The sequence below is a fragment of the Morone saxatilis genome, unplaced genomic scaffold (genome assembly GCF_004916995.1).
Source record: "Morone saxatilis isolate NCDOM2014 unplaced genomic scaffold, NCSU_SB_2.0 Contig17, whole genome shotgun sequence".
NCBI classification, from domain to species: Eukaryota; Metazoa; Chordata; class Actinopteri; family Moronidae; genus Morone; species Morone saxatilis.
In genome coordinates, this window is record NW_023339729.1 from 6,021,793 (window position 1) to 6,034,828 (window position 13,036).

General features: G+C 40.2%; 2 protein-coding genes across 5 annotated transcripts in view; one reads left to right on the forward strand and one right to left on the reverse strand.

The window, feature by feature from the left end:
- Positions 1 to 4,562: 4,562 nt before the first annotated feature.
- Positions 4,563 to 8,333, reverse strand: cunh4orf33 (chromosome unknown C4orf33 homolog). Of its 2 annotated transcripts, none has more exons than XM_035660343.1 (6): positions 8,025 to 8,333; positions 7,483 to 7,676; positions 6,468 to 6,528; positions 6,323 to 6,374; positions 6,036 to 6,235; positions 4,563 to 5,356 (listed from the first exon to the last, which is right to left on the reverse strand). In XM_035660343.1, the coding sequence occupies exons 2-6, from the start codon at positions 7,661 to 7,663 to the stop codon at positions 5,260 to 5,262; spliced, it is 591 nt and encodes a 196-aa protein (XP_035516236.1). In that variant the 5' UTR covers positions 7,664 to 7,676; positions 8,025 to 8,333; the 3' UTR covers positions 4,563 to 5,259. The 2 variants fall into 2 exon arrangements, with proteins under 2 accessions (XP_035516236.1, XP_035516235.1); XM_035660342.1 differs by having other exon boundaries at positions 7,751 to 8,332.
- A 33-nt stretch (positions 8,334 to 8,366) lies between these two features.
- The window catches only part of sclt1 (sodium channel and clathrin linker 1), a 14,401-nt gene continuing 9,731 nt past the window's right edge, over positions 8,367 to 13,036 (forward strand). For 2 of the 3 annotated variants that reach the window (XM_035660341.1, XM_035660339.1), the window contains exons 1-7: positions 8,367 to 8,438; positions 8,875 to 8,922; positions 10,088 to 10,152; positions 10,382 to 10,434; positions 10,590 to 10,662; positions 10,974 to 11,029; positions 11,430 to 11,565. In XM_035660341.1, the coding sequence (XP_035516234.1) occupies positions 8,889 to 8,922; positions 10,088 to 10,152; positions 10,382 to 10,434; positions 10,590 to 10,662; positions 10,974 to 11,029; positions 11,430 to 11,565 (417 nt within the window). In that variant the 5' untranslated portion in view covers positions 8,367 to 8,438; positions 8,875 to 8,888. Of the gene's footprint in view, positions 8,498 to 8,874; positions 8,923 to 10,087; positions 10,153 to 10,381; positions 10,435 to 10,589; positions 10,663 to 10,973; positions 11,030 to 11,429; positions 11,566 to 13,036 lie in introns of all 3 variants that reach the window. The other variant, XM_035660340.1, reaches the window with a different exon arrangement.

Genomic DNA, 13,036 nt, shown 5'->3' on the forward strand with positions numbered 1-13,036 from the left:
AGCTGAAGGAGACTGGGGAGAGGCGAACAGGGCCCAGGAGAAGAAGAGAGGGGATGAGGAGAAATGAATGAAGGGGAAAGTGACAAAGGAAAAGATGTTAGAAGTAGCAAGAGAAAGGGGTAAATGATGATAATGGTAAAGGGGATGGATGAGAGAAATCACAAAGAGAATGTGACACCTTATGGTGTAATTAGTTTTTTGGGTCACCATATGTGATTAACTACATTGTTATTCCAACATTTGTAGGCTTTTAAATGGGCAAGCCTACAGCTCCTTCTGCGAGGGCAACATGGGCAAGACCTAATGGAATGACACGGCATACCATGTACAGTACATAGCAGCAGCTATACTAACAAGACTCTATGGTAATGAGCTGCAGGGAGAGAAAACACATGCCTGAGTGTGCACACACACATACACATACACCAGCTCAATGTGCTGACACACTATCAGCGTGCTCTCATTTTGCCATTACCACTTTTAAGTGTTTGTTGCTATAGCAACAGTGTGATTTATTTCCCAATTAAGAGTTAGTGAACTTGCTCACTTACAACCAGTAATACCAAGCTGCACATAAATTACCTTCAAGCATAATGCGGTCTATTTGCTATTAAAAACAAAGGAACATCATCATCTCCTGTCTCCCAGACAGGCAAACTTCTGTATCAAGAGTTTGCTTCTTTGTGAGCTTATTGTGCAAGAACAAATATTCTCTAATAATTGTGTGCCACATCTACTTGCCAATTAATGTGCTCACTGAAAAGGATGAAATTCAGCGGGTTTCACATCCAATAACAACCTTTTTCATCCATCTAGCTTAAAATGAAGATAAACAATACACGGATGGATGAGAGAGTCGGCAGGCAGGTGGGAATGTAATGGAATCAATTAGGCAAACACTCATGATTTATATTCTGTGTTGATAACAAAGAGAGCTTAATTTACCTTCTTTTCCCCTCTTACTGATATCATTTGTTTCTAATGTTTATGCACAGATAACATATGAATCCCATTCCCTCATATAAATTGAGCAGCGGTGCCTGACCTTACATTCCTCTGTGTGTGTGTGTGTGTGTGCAGTGTGAGCACATAAAGCAGAAGCAATTGTTAATTATTAACTCTAACTAAAATGTTAATGCATATATTAGCACTGATTCATAAACATGAAGGCAATCTCTGCATGTGCCTGGCTGGAGTAGATTATACACTGTTTGTATGTGTGTTTCTGTGTGTAATTTGTCTTCATGTCGTCAAATGTTTGCACATATATGGATGTGTGGATGTGAGAAAAAAAGACCATCACTTGGCTAAGTTTGCAAATGGTTGTCTAACATTCTTCTGTAATGAAACCCCTCTGTCCCTCTATCTTTTTTCTATTCCCCTCATTTTCTCCCTCTCTTTTCTCTTGCTCTCTGCCGTGTTATTGAGAAGTAGAACTCGTCTGGCCCTCATTAATGTCCCTGGCATTCGCTTGGCTCTGCATCTCTTTTTTCCCCTCTCCCCAGCCTCTTACAGCTTCATTCCGCATTCTACCCATGCCATCCTCGTATGCGCAACACTAGCAGGCTTCAACTGCAATTAGTACCTGTGTTATCACACACACACACACACACACACACACACACTGCAGAAGTATTTAGGTCTAGATCTTTTTTGTGCCCAGGACCACTCTTCCCATACTTCACCCCTGTAGCTCTCTCAATAATGATGGACATGTTGGACAATAATTAGACTGACTTAATAACCATTCAGTTGGTTCAGTGAAACACTTGGGATGCCATGTTCCCTTCCATTAAGTCTTTATGCCTATTCACTTTTACAGGAAGACTGACACAACACAGCTCTGTTGGTGTATTATAATATTTTATTACTGGTTTGGCCTTGGTCATTGTGAAAAATAGATTGGACACAAGGTTACCGACAGATTCGCATAAATGGTTCTTTGGTGATCAGGCAAGATGACCAAGACCAAAGTTTCCTTCTGTTTGTGTGGAATGGTCTACTGGAAGCCAGCCACACTTGTGTAGGCTACTGCACAGTGTTGATAAGTTGTATCGCTTTGTACAATCTGATACTGTTTTGAGCATTACTCTGCAAAGGCTACAGTACGAATTGTCCCAGTATCTTATTAGCTCCAGTATGAATCTTTCATTTGGGTCTCTATCACAGACCCCCTAAAACTAGGCAAAGTCATTACCGTTTTCACTTTTTCAATCTCTCGCTCTTTTCATGTTCCAAGATCACTCCTTTATCCCTCGCGTTCTATTTTTCATCACAACTTTATCCTCATTCATACCCTCAAACACTCTTTAAACTTAAAGAAATGAGACCCACGTCTCTTGTAAAAAGAAGAAGAAGGAAAAAAAAAGGAACTAGGTCTGGGGGTGATCACCAGAAAGTTTCTGACACGCAGAATCACCCTTAAGCTGGTGTTGAATGTTTTAGAGCTGGCTGGTCTCTTTTCTCTCGGAGGGGGATAAGACGGCTCTTGTGTCTGCTTGTCTGCCAGGGCTTTGGCGGTAGAGGAGAGGCAGCTACCTGTTCTGCTCTCCCCTCTCATCTCTTCACACTAATTAGAGAGAACTGGGTTTAAGTCTTAGCGGGGACACACATCCTCTGCCTGCGCACAGCTGCGTGTGCGTAGCCGTGTGTTCATCAAAGTGTTTTATGAAGGTCCTGTTTTTGTCTGAATGTGTGCAGAAACATTTTTTTTGGTCAACATTTTATTGACATGCTGGTGGACTACAATACTACCCCGTGCGTGTGTGTGCATGTGAATAGTGTGCAGTGAGGTGGCAAGGCACCGCAGGCGATGATAAGGAGGGGGCTTAAGCAGTGGGCTCTCTAGGCCTAATCACTGCACACATTTCAAAGGCGAGAATGCCAATTAAAACTGATAGGGCTCAATATGGGCTTTTGGGCTGCCACAGCGAAGAGCAACACATCCAACATGAAAATCAATCGACCCCCCGTCTCCTGGTCAGGAGAAGCAGTTTGCCAGCCAGTGATCCAAGAGGAGCCTCTGATAAATACACAGGCTCTACAAAGGGCTGTAGCAGGGGCGAGGGGAAAAAGACTCGTGGGGTCGTGGAGAGAAGACAGAGATTTGTGAGTCCCCAATCATATGTGTGTGCCGGTGTATGTTGGGGATCAGACGGTCTGTGATCTCAACTCCAAAAAGTAGGTGGAAAAGTAAGTTAGTGGGACTTTGATATATATATGAGGGGGGGATGAACTGCAGAGTGTCAGGATTCAATTTTCCAAAAAGCTTTCAAGCTACCCCATTTCATTTTATTGCCATTAAGAATCCATACCGTACAACCATTTGACATAATGAGAGGACATATAGCCTATTCCACATCAGTCGAGTTGAAGGAATAGTCTGACATTTCTGCAAAAAACCTTGCTTTCCTGTCGACGGATATGAAGATCGACACCATTCTCATGTTTATATCCCAACTATGGAGCTACGGCTAGAAGTCGGCCAGCCTGGTCTACAAGTTGTAGGGAGATTTCAGAATGCAAAGTAGTTGCTTTATCGGTGGTGAGGAGGGCCACTAACAAACGAACGACTAACCCTAACCCCCCCATTCTGGTCCACAGGGAAACACACTAGAAATACAGCTGGCACTTTTTTGTTTCCACACAGTTTTAGAAAGCTGAGAGAAAGTCCTCAGTCTCAAGTTGGGTGTTCTAGAAACGGGGAAGCAGCTAGCCAGGTTCAGTCAAAAGATAACAAAATCCACTTAGAGGCACCTCTAAAGCTACCTAATATACACATCATATTGTGTTTAATTCCAACCAAAACCTTTATGTGGTGGTTATGTGCCTGGCGTAGTCAGTTTCCATTGTTTCCCTGTGCTTTATGCTAAGCTAAGCTAACCGGCTGCTGGCTCAAGCCATTATTGGGGTAGACGAGAGTGACCAAGAATAGTACAGTACTTGGGTCAATGTACTTTTCACCACTGGGAAATTTACCCAAGTACTGTCCTATTCTTGTAATTTATAAGAAAATGTTTACTTCTTACTCCATTACATCTATTTGACAGCTGGAGTACTCATTACTTACCAGATTTTACGTTAAAAATGAGCTGTTCAACATAAAACCATTTTGGCTTACAAGAAACAGTATTTGGTAACAGGCCTGTTGTCATGTTTCTGCCAAAAGAGTGATTTCTTCTCTAACCTTTTCAGAGGGTTTATTGAAATGACTGTGCAAGGCTAATAGAGGGAAACATTTGCCAATATTTTACACACACACAGATTTGACAAAAGTCCAAAAAATGAATAAACATGTCTCTCCCATTTATCCTCTCACAACCTCTCAGATTTATTCAGTCATAGGGACCATTTATAGGGAGTACTTTTTATACTTCAAGCACATTTTGATGATAATACTTGAGTTTTACTTAAGGTAGCAGTTTTAATTAGTAACTGTAGTAGAAGAATATGTATGTATTTTTACATTATGTACTAGTGATTTTAAGTAAAGGATCTAAGTACTTCTTCCGACCATCTCATTCAACCCTCAGCAAGGAAGCAAACAAAAATATTTCTCAAAATGATGAACCACCAATTACTTTAATGGATAGGAAAAAAGTGAAACATGAAATACAATTAAAGCGACATTTTTCAGACAATCACAGAGGGGGAAAAAAACTGACAATACACATCCCCAGCAATATGTAATCAATATATAAAGATATTTAACTGTAAAAGGAAATCCATAAAGTCAATGGAATGACTGCAAAAGGATCTAATTACAGTACGGCACAAATCCAAAAGCTCTGGCTTGCAACTCCGAAGAACAGATTTTTCACTTCAGTGGTGTGTGATTGTTTGCGCATGTGTCTCTTAACAGTCAGGGCAAACAATCACAAATACCTGCTGTGGTTCAACTCACTGAAATGAAACGCACAGGCTACACCGGAGCTGAATGTCAAATTGAGCAGTCCTTGCCACCATCCACAGTATAAGCGCTACAGGTCACACTCTGCCAAGGCAATTTAAGGTGACGTCCAATACCTTGTGATATGTGTGTGACTGTGTGCTTCTAAAGATGTGTGTGAAGGCTAATACGCTCTGACAAGCTGATAACATATTTTTTGTCATATCATTTTACATCATTTACTAATAAAGATTGATTGCCTTTTGTTCCCAGTCAATGAGTGTTTGTACTAGTGCTCTGCCGCCATGGTGTATGTGCGTGTGTGTGCAAGAAAAAGAAAAAAGATAGAGGAAAAAGCTTTTTTGTCAATCTCAGGGCTTTCCTATCCACAGATCAGAGTGTGGCTGGACCCAACCTTCTCCCATGATGCTCTGCAGGCGGAAATTTTGGAAATACTCCAGACGGTGGCTACGAGACAGACAAAGCATTTCATATAGGATGCACAAAACTCTCATATACACACATGAACTTTTTTGTACATTTATACATACTGTAAATCTCCTTTTTTGAGTCTAATTACCTAGGACTGGTGTTAGCTAACAGCTTACAAATCTGAAAAGTGCAAACTGGAAGCTGGCCTGTCAAAACTTTGTCATACAAACTTGTTCTTCAAATTCTAACCGATGACTATTACTCATCACAAGAAGCACAACTGAGCCTGTGAAAAATGTCCTCTGTGGCTCTGGAGGAAGTGTCTCTGAGGTAGAAAATAACCCTGATGATGTCATTAGTGTCATCTTGGCTGGGGATTTCGGCTTTGAATTTGCAACAGAAAAATGTGTTGCACATTGGAGTTTAAAATGCGTGGGCATTTACCAGTAAGGGGACATGTACCAAAAGACCCAGTTGAGTTGCATTATGGGAAATGCAGGAGCCAGTGTTTTTGGAGCTTGACCCATACTAAGGACTTAAAGTCAGAATATCTCCGTTGATTTTTGTTACTCTTTTATAAATATGTCCTCCAACTTCATGAAAGTGCAAAACTAAACTGCTGTGCAAAACGATGTTTTACTGTAAATAACTTGTATACAAGTAACATCTGTATATGACCTCCAACAACTATACTCATGGGAGTCAGCATACTTACAAGTTGGGTTTTTGGCCTTCCACTAGCTCCTCCTTGGGGATTGGGTAGAGGGCTTCGTATGTACGCTTCTCTCCTGAGCCATGGATGGCGTAAGAGTTCATCTTGTTGATATTGGGAGGGAAGTACGACCAGGGAAGGAGAGCCTCGCCCATCCACCTGTCCCCTTTGATGGTGGCATTAAACACCATGGGCAGTTGTTGCTGGAAAAGCAAGACAAAAATGAGAAATACTACACCTAACACAAAGTACCACTGCTTCCTTCAGTAACTCCCTTGATGTCTGCCTACCAGGAATGCTTGGCCAACTCCTGACAGCAATAATATCAGGTGCTGTCCATGTCTGAAATGAAAACACAGTTTTGTTTGTAATAAGACTGTCTATAAACATGTGGTCACAGACATGGATGTTACAGCAGCTTAGGTCTGTACTTACGGACAAAGCTCCACCTCTAAGTAATTTTCTGTAGTACTATCAAGGAAGAAGGACTCCACAACTGAGGAAAAAGAAGAAAAAAATTTTGAAGCAAGAAAAAACCTTTAATCCTACATTAATAAACCGCTTCAAATGTGTTATTAACCTCATCCACAACTATCTCAGAGAAAACAAGTTTACAGTTGAACAATATTGTGTAAAAATTACAGATACATAAACTTTTAAATAAGATATGAAGACCAGCACACCCACTAACCTAGCAGCATGCTCATTATAATGGCTTGGATTATAATGGTTTCCAATCTAATAAGTAACATTAATGAGGCCAAATATGTGGAGCTCATTAACCGGAAATCGAACTTACTTAAGGTCAATTAGATAGGATTGTTATTACTCAACCTCATCACTGGGTTTAATTGCTGTGTCACCATAATAATGATAATGCAATTACTATTATGGCCTCATAAACAGAGCAGAGCAAGTCCCTAGTCTCTTCAACCTCATTGGACTATATTCATAATTTTATCTCAGCTTTAAAAATGCATCATACAGACTGAATCCCAAAACCAGGACTGGAATAACAACGTCATAATAAGGACAACTATTGGGGGGTGGGAACCATAAAAGCAACACCTGTACAATATAATGCAATCTATTACAACAGGCCATAAATGCAACCTTTGTGAGGTTATAAAGCTCAGGTTGAATCGACACTATGGAGTCTCGAGTGTGTCACTGTCATAATTACACACTTTTTAATTGGTTAATTATGATCAGTCAAATGAATAGTTTGACATTTTGGGAGATACGCTCACTCACTTTCGTGCTGAGAGTTAAGAGTTTGATGAGAAGATGGAAAAAGGGAAATGAACACTGCATTTTTTAATTGAGGTTTATACAATACTTCAAAAGTCTTGCTATGATGCTACATATATAGTATATGTGCATGTCTAGGGCAGCTGTTCAGTGCACCACCATACGTACAGCATAGCCTGAGCTCCTACTTCTTACCCACCTTCATAATCCCAGAGTCCAGGGAAGGGCTGACTGGGGGGGCTTGCAGGAGCTGCTGGGTCATTGAAGAAGGGACCAAACACTTCAATCTTCAGCCCTCCCTGGCCAGGAGAAAAAACGACCCTGATAGGGTCATGATTCACAGGATTGCTATCCCAGGTGTGCCGGATCAAAAACTCCATTTGCTTTCGAGGACTGAAAGAAAAATTAAATCAGAGTGGTCATCTGCCATTTGATCATGGTGACATATCAATGAATTGGAAACTTACAGAGAATCACAGCATAGCAGAATGTGGATAAGTGTCATAAACTGCAGTCCACGGGCGACCCCCATGTTGTCACAGCTCCAGAGACTCACTGGCTAAAATACTCTTAACTGGGCCCCAGCTGAGCTTGTTCTGTCTTAACATACCCCCTGTGCGGCTCTTTAAGCAGCTTGTTATCAAATTGGGTTCCTGTCTGTTACTGAATAACTTATGAAGATAGACTACTTGACTTCCTGATATGGAAAACTTGGAATATTACATATCAAAGAGAACTTACTTGGTGTCCAGGTTGCCGCTTCAGATTAGACTTTAAATTATTTGAATTGTACTCTGAGGACGTTGTTTTACAACAGAAATGTTGTAACGTCAGCATAACCAAAATCATATGACCAGTTGACTGAGAGCTATGCAGCACATTTTATACGAATACGTGTGTCACTTTCTGACAGACCAGACAAATTTGTCGGGGTAAAAACATAATCTCTAATAATCTCTAGTAATATGTAATACTCAAACGGGAACTAAAATATTGAATTTCCTTCAAAATATATCCGACTGCACCTTCCCGAAACAGAACGGAACCTGTTCACTTCCCTGTTGTAGTCAGCCGGAACAACCTCTGCGCTGCACCTCTTCATTGCTATTGGCTGCTGTTTGTTTCTTCAAACGGACGGCGGAACTGAATGTTCAAGTAAAAATACCCTAATAGTACTTCTGTATTTGAAACTGCCACGTTAACAAATAATACATGTATGTAGCCCGCACGCGTCACCTTTCTCTGAAGTGATTTGTGTTGCGGGTTAGCTCTTTACTGAACAGATGGAAAGGTTTAATTAGCTAGCTAAGCTCAGCTGAGATTGATTAGCTGCCCCGGCTAATGCTAGCTTCACATAGCATTGCTAGGCAACCACAGCTAACGCGAGCTAGCTAACGTTACCTGGTTATAAGCAGCTTTGTAACGTCATTATTTGTGTCGCAATGAAACGTTGCATTGAAAACATCAGTTTACGTAACTTAACTAACGCTAGAGGACTGGTTGTACGTGCCCGTATTTAACGTTAGCGTTAAGTTAGTTAGTGGTGGTCCTTTTTACTTTGCCAACGCAAACTGTTTTTGCTCTTATCTAGACGGCGCCTTCATCATGGAATCAGAAGTTGAGTTTTTACGTGATCAAGGTAAGGACAAAGTAGGGAGGACACACTAGCAGGTTGTCAGATCCATCACAGTGGTCCAGCCCAAAGCCCGTTCAGTGGGACTTAATCCCAAGGGTTTAAATGGAGGACAATGCCAGGCTCTAAATTCATAATAAGCCACTATGACATGAATGGGAACGGAGCTACAAGATACCGTCACTGCTCCATCATCACTACGTCCACTCAAACACACACTGTTTCGGATCCAGTGGTAGAGTCATTACAATAGAACAATAAAAAAATAGCCAGAGCCTTTATTCTTCAAGTATCTCTGAATCAGTCATAGTAATTATGCTGGGACTATTATGAGACTGTCCTACAGTCTTAAATAAATACTGTAAATGAGATCATTTTGGGGTCCATGATAAGCTCCTTAAGTGCTAATGAAGGCTAATAGTATATTTCCTCTAAAACTGAAAAAGGCTTAAAATGACCTATACATTAATTATACTTAATCTGCTTTTGTGAATGGATAGCCCAGCACATTAGTAAGGCCATGCTTTATCAGGACTGCTGTTATGATTATGCTTACATTTAATTTCCAAGGTGCTCATATGTGCCAGGACCATTTGGCCACCACATCAACAATTATGCATCCATATGCAAGTCTTGATTTGATATTCAGTGTATTCACGACCGCGACATATCCGGAGATCAAACTACTTTGGTCTGTCATAACTTCATGACTTTGTGTCTCTTTTTGTCTTTCTCACATGAATCTTTTTCTTTTTTTCCATCTATCATCTTTGCTGCCTTCTTATATTTGTTTCTGTCACTCATTCATGTTCCCTGTAATTCTATTTTGAATAACTGAACTGCAACTAACTAATAGCCTAAACTTTGACTGTGATAACGTGGCTGCCCTGGCAGTATACTTGCCAGCAAACACAGCCAACCATTGCTGGAGCTTTCCTTGAATTGCCAAATGCTCAAGTCCAGAGTCAACATCTACTTCTAAGATGTTTGCACTGCTCTTTTTCTGCTTTAACCATAACAAACTGGTGCATTGTACGCTTTCAAACTAGGACCCCTTTTGTGAAAATTAGCATTTTAACAATAGTCCAGTTTGGTGGAGAAACATGGCAACTCTGAATAGTGGAGCAGCATGAACGTGTGTGTGTGTGTGTGTGTGTGTGTTTGTTTTCAGTCCACAGGTTAAATTCTGCTCTCAACCAGTATCAGCATGGACACCACACTCAGTCCCCATCTCAGGTACAAAGACATCCATAAAAACCTCTATTAACTGTTGAAGATTTAGCTCATTATTTGGTATCTTCAGAAAACCACTCCTGTGTATATACTTGATGTTGTTGAAGGCTTTGTTCTCTGTAGCAAGTCCATCTGTATTTCATTTTATTTATAAAAGAAAAAGGAGTATTTAACTACAAGTGGACACTCCATAATCCCAACCCGCATCTCCTGCATATCTTATGTTCATCAGGTTGAGGAGGCAAGACGGGCAGAGTCTCCTGCTCCCTGGATCTCTGATAGAAGGTTAGGCGCTATTAAAGTTTCTCTTGTATGAGTCAGTCATACGCATTCTTCTTTCATGCTGGAGTTATGGGGAAAACAAACTTGTCTTGATATGAGTACACTGGAGAGCAAAAGCTTTTCTGCAACAGTGACACCATTATTCATCTGTGTTACAGTATAATGGCTCCTCTGATAGCGGAGTATGATCGGCACATGGATGAAATGACAGAACAGCTGCAGAGATACCAGGTAAAAAACACTGAATATCTTGACTTAACCTATGGAAGTATTATAAAAATACTGTAGGTTTATAGTAAAATAATTGGATGTATATTTAAGCTCTTGAAATATGCTAAATTGAGTAGTAGATAGCCCAGAACTGAGTGATGAATTTTTCTTCATCTGAGTTTGTTTTAATGAGTAACATGCTGGCTTCCTCTAAAGAATACGGATCTTTTATCTTGTTTTGTTTTTTGCCATTGTTAAATTGGAATGCAGGTGCCCTAAAATGTGTCAGGATTAATAGCACTCAGTGTTGATCTACTTGTCTCAACCAACAGGCGCTGATGACAGATGTCAAAGTGAAACTGGAGAGGGTCGTCAAGGAGAATGAAAGGTAGAAATGAATCAACATCAGCCAAGCTTTTCTTTTATGAGAGACAAAGAGTATCTGATATTATTTGGTTTTCTAATTTGAATTATTATACAGTGACATTGATTGTATTTGTATGTTCCAACAAAAATAAGGTACCAGTGAGTATTAGTAGAGCAGTAATGTTAGTTTGGTTGTTGATTAGTTATTTGTTGATAATCAAGGCATCTTGGCCATCTACATTACAGCCAAATAAAGTGTGCTGATTGAATTTGAGTTTTTTGAAAGGACAGCCCTTTGAGATGAAGCATCTTATTACCTATTGACTGTCATTAAGATTCTGCTGTTTTATTTAATGTCAAAAAACTATTTGCAATTTGAGTACTTTTATTACCATTTCAATATCAACCCTCACCTTTGCCAGGCTGCATGCAGAGCTGAGGGAGTCTGTTGAGAAGCAGCTTCACAGCCTGCCTGTGGCTTCAGGAGTGGAAGGCAGCAGTCTGGAGGAGGAAGCAATCACCAGAAACCTCCAAGAACAGGTCCAGCTGTCTGAACAGGTCTGCATGTGTCCACATGTGTCTAAACCTGTGAAGTCCCCACATACAATTATGTGTTTATACCGTATATGCGATTTTTACATGCAGTGTCATGGTATAATATAATATGGGGCGGCAGTCGCCGGTTCAAGTCCCACAGACCACAGTATGGAGTGTGGACTGGCAGCAGTTTCACCTCCTGTGCACTGCTGAGCAAGGCAACCTAACCCCAATAAACTGCTCATGGGGCAACATGACAGCCCATCACTCCATGTCCACAAGTGCATGAAGTGTGCATTTCAGCTTGTGTGTGTGTGTGTGTGTGTGTGTGTGTGTGTGTGTGTGTCTGTGTGTGTGTATAGTATATAATACTCTTTACTGTCTTCCTGGCAGTTAGACAAAAAAAAGCAATGTTAGCTAAAAGTATTTTTTAGAGAATTGTGTTACAGTATTTTTTAGAGAATTGTGTTACAGTATATCTGGAAAAGAGTCGGCAAAGGGACTCAATAATGTGCCTTATACAGTAAGACTGCAACTAACGATTACTGTGTTCATCAATCAATCAATCTGTCATTTTCTCGATTAATTAATTGGTTGTCAGAAAATGGTGAAAAATGTTGTTTCCTGAATCCCAAGGTGATGTCCTTGAATGTCTTATTTTGTCCACAACCCAGAGATATTCAGTTTAGAACATTGGCAGTGAACGCTTTCTTCAAATTTGGCACTAATGTCCACTTAGCCTCAAGTCTAGATTTTGGTGGTCAGAAGTCAATGTCACTGTGACTTTTACTTTTAACTGAAGAATCGATGACCATATTGGTCGGACAATGAATTGGTGACACTTTGGTTTCAAAGGTCATTGTGACCTCAAAATGGGTTTCTAGCCCTTTAAGAATGATTCCAAATGTAATTGGAATCATAGCCTAGCTAATTGTCATCCTGTGAGTGAGTTTCCCCTACAGCTCATAGAGAACCGTCACATCTTAAAGTGCCAGGAGAAAACAAAAGCGCTCCATATCGTCCCATCCTCAATCATCAGTATAGTGATAACTTCCATTTAGCCAAAAATACACTTTATAGCCTTTTATTTAAGTCCTTCCAAGTATTCACCACATATATTAAATAAGTCTGGACAGACATGGATGTAAACTGCAACTTGGTGTAGGCATACAGTCGCAGGGCCATTATTCTAGATTCTTAAAAAATGCTTATCTTAGATTATTCAATTATAAAAACAGTTGCCGATTAATTTAATAGTTGAGAACTAATCAATGAATAGACTGGTCATTGCAGCTCTTTTATACAGCAGTATTTACCTTAAGTTTGCTGTCATTAGCTAGCATTAGCCACTGTAAGATCCTGGTCATACCAGACCAAGTGTGGCTGTAACAGTAAAACCCCTGAGTGAACTGAAATGAGCAGAGGTGCTTGTTATTGAATATGAAGTATACTTTTAATTTGTAAAAGTAAGAATGTGTTATTTCTTCTTTCA

Excerpts from the sequence above, each read along its gene's own strand:
- cunh4orf33 (XM_035660342.1), bottom strand. The coding sequence starts at position 7,815 with ATGGGGGTCGCCCGTGGACTGCAGTTTATGACACTTATCCACATTCTG. Across the intron at positions 6,529-7,482 it reads TGGACTCTGGGATTATGAAG|TTGTGGAGTCCTTCTTCCTT; the intron begins GTGGGTAAGAAG and ends CTTTTTCCTCAG. Across the intron at positions 5,357-6,035 it reads GAAGGCCAAAAACCCAACTT|CCACCGTCTGGAGTATTTCC; the intron begins GTAAGTATGCTG and ends TCTGTCTCGTAG.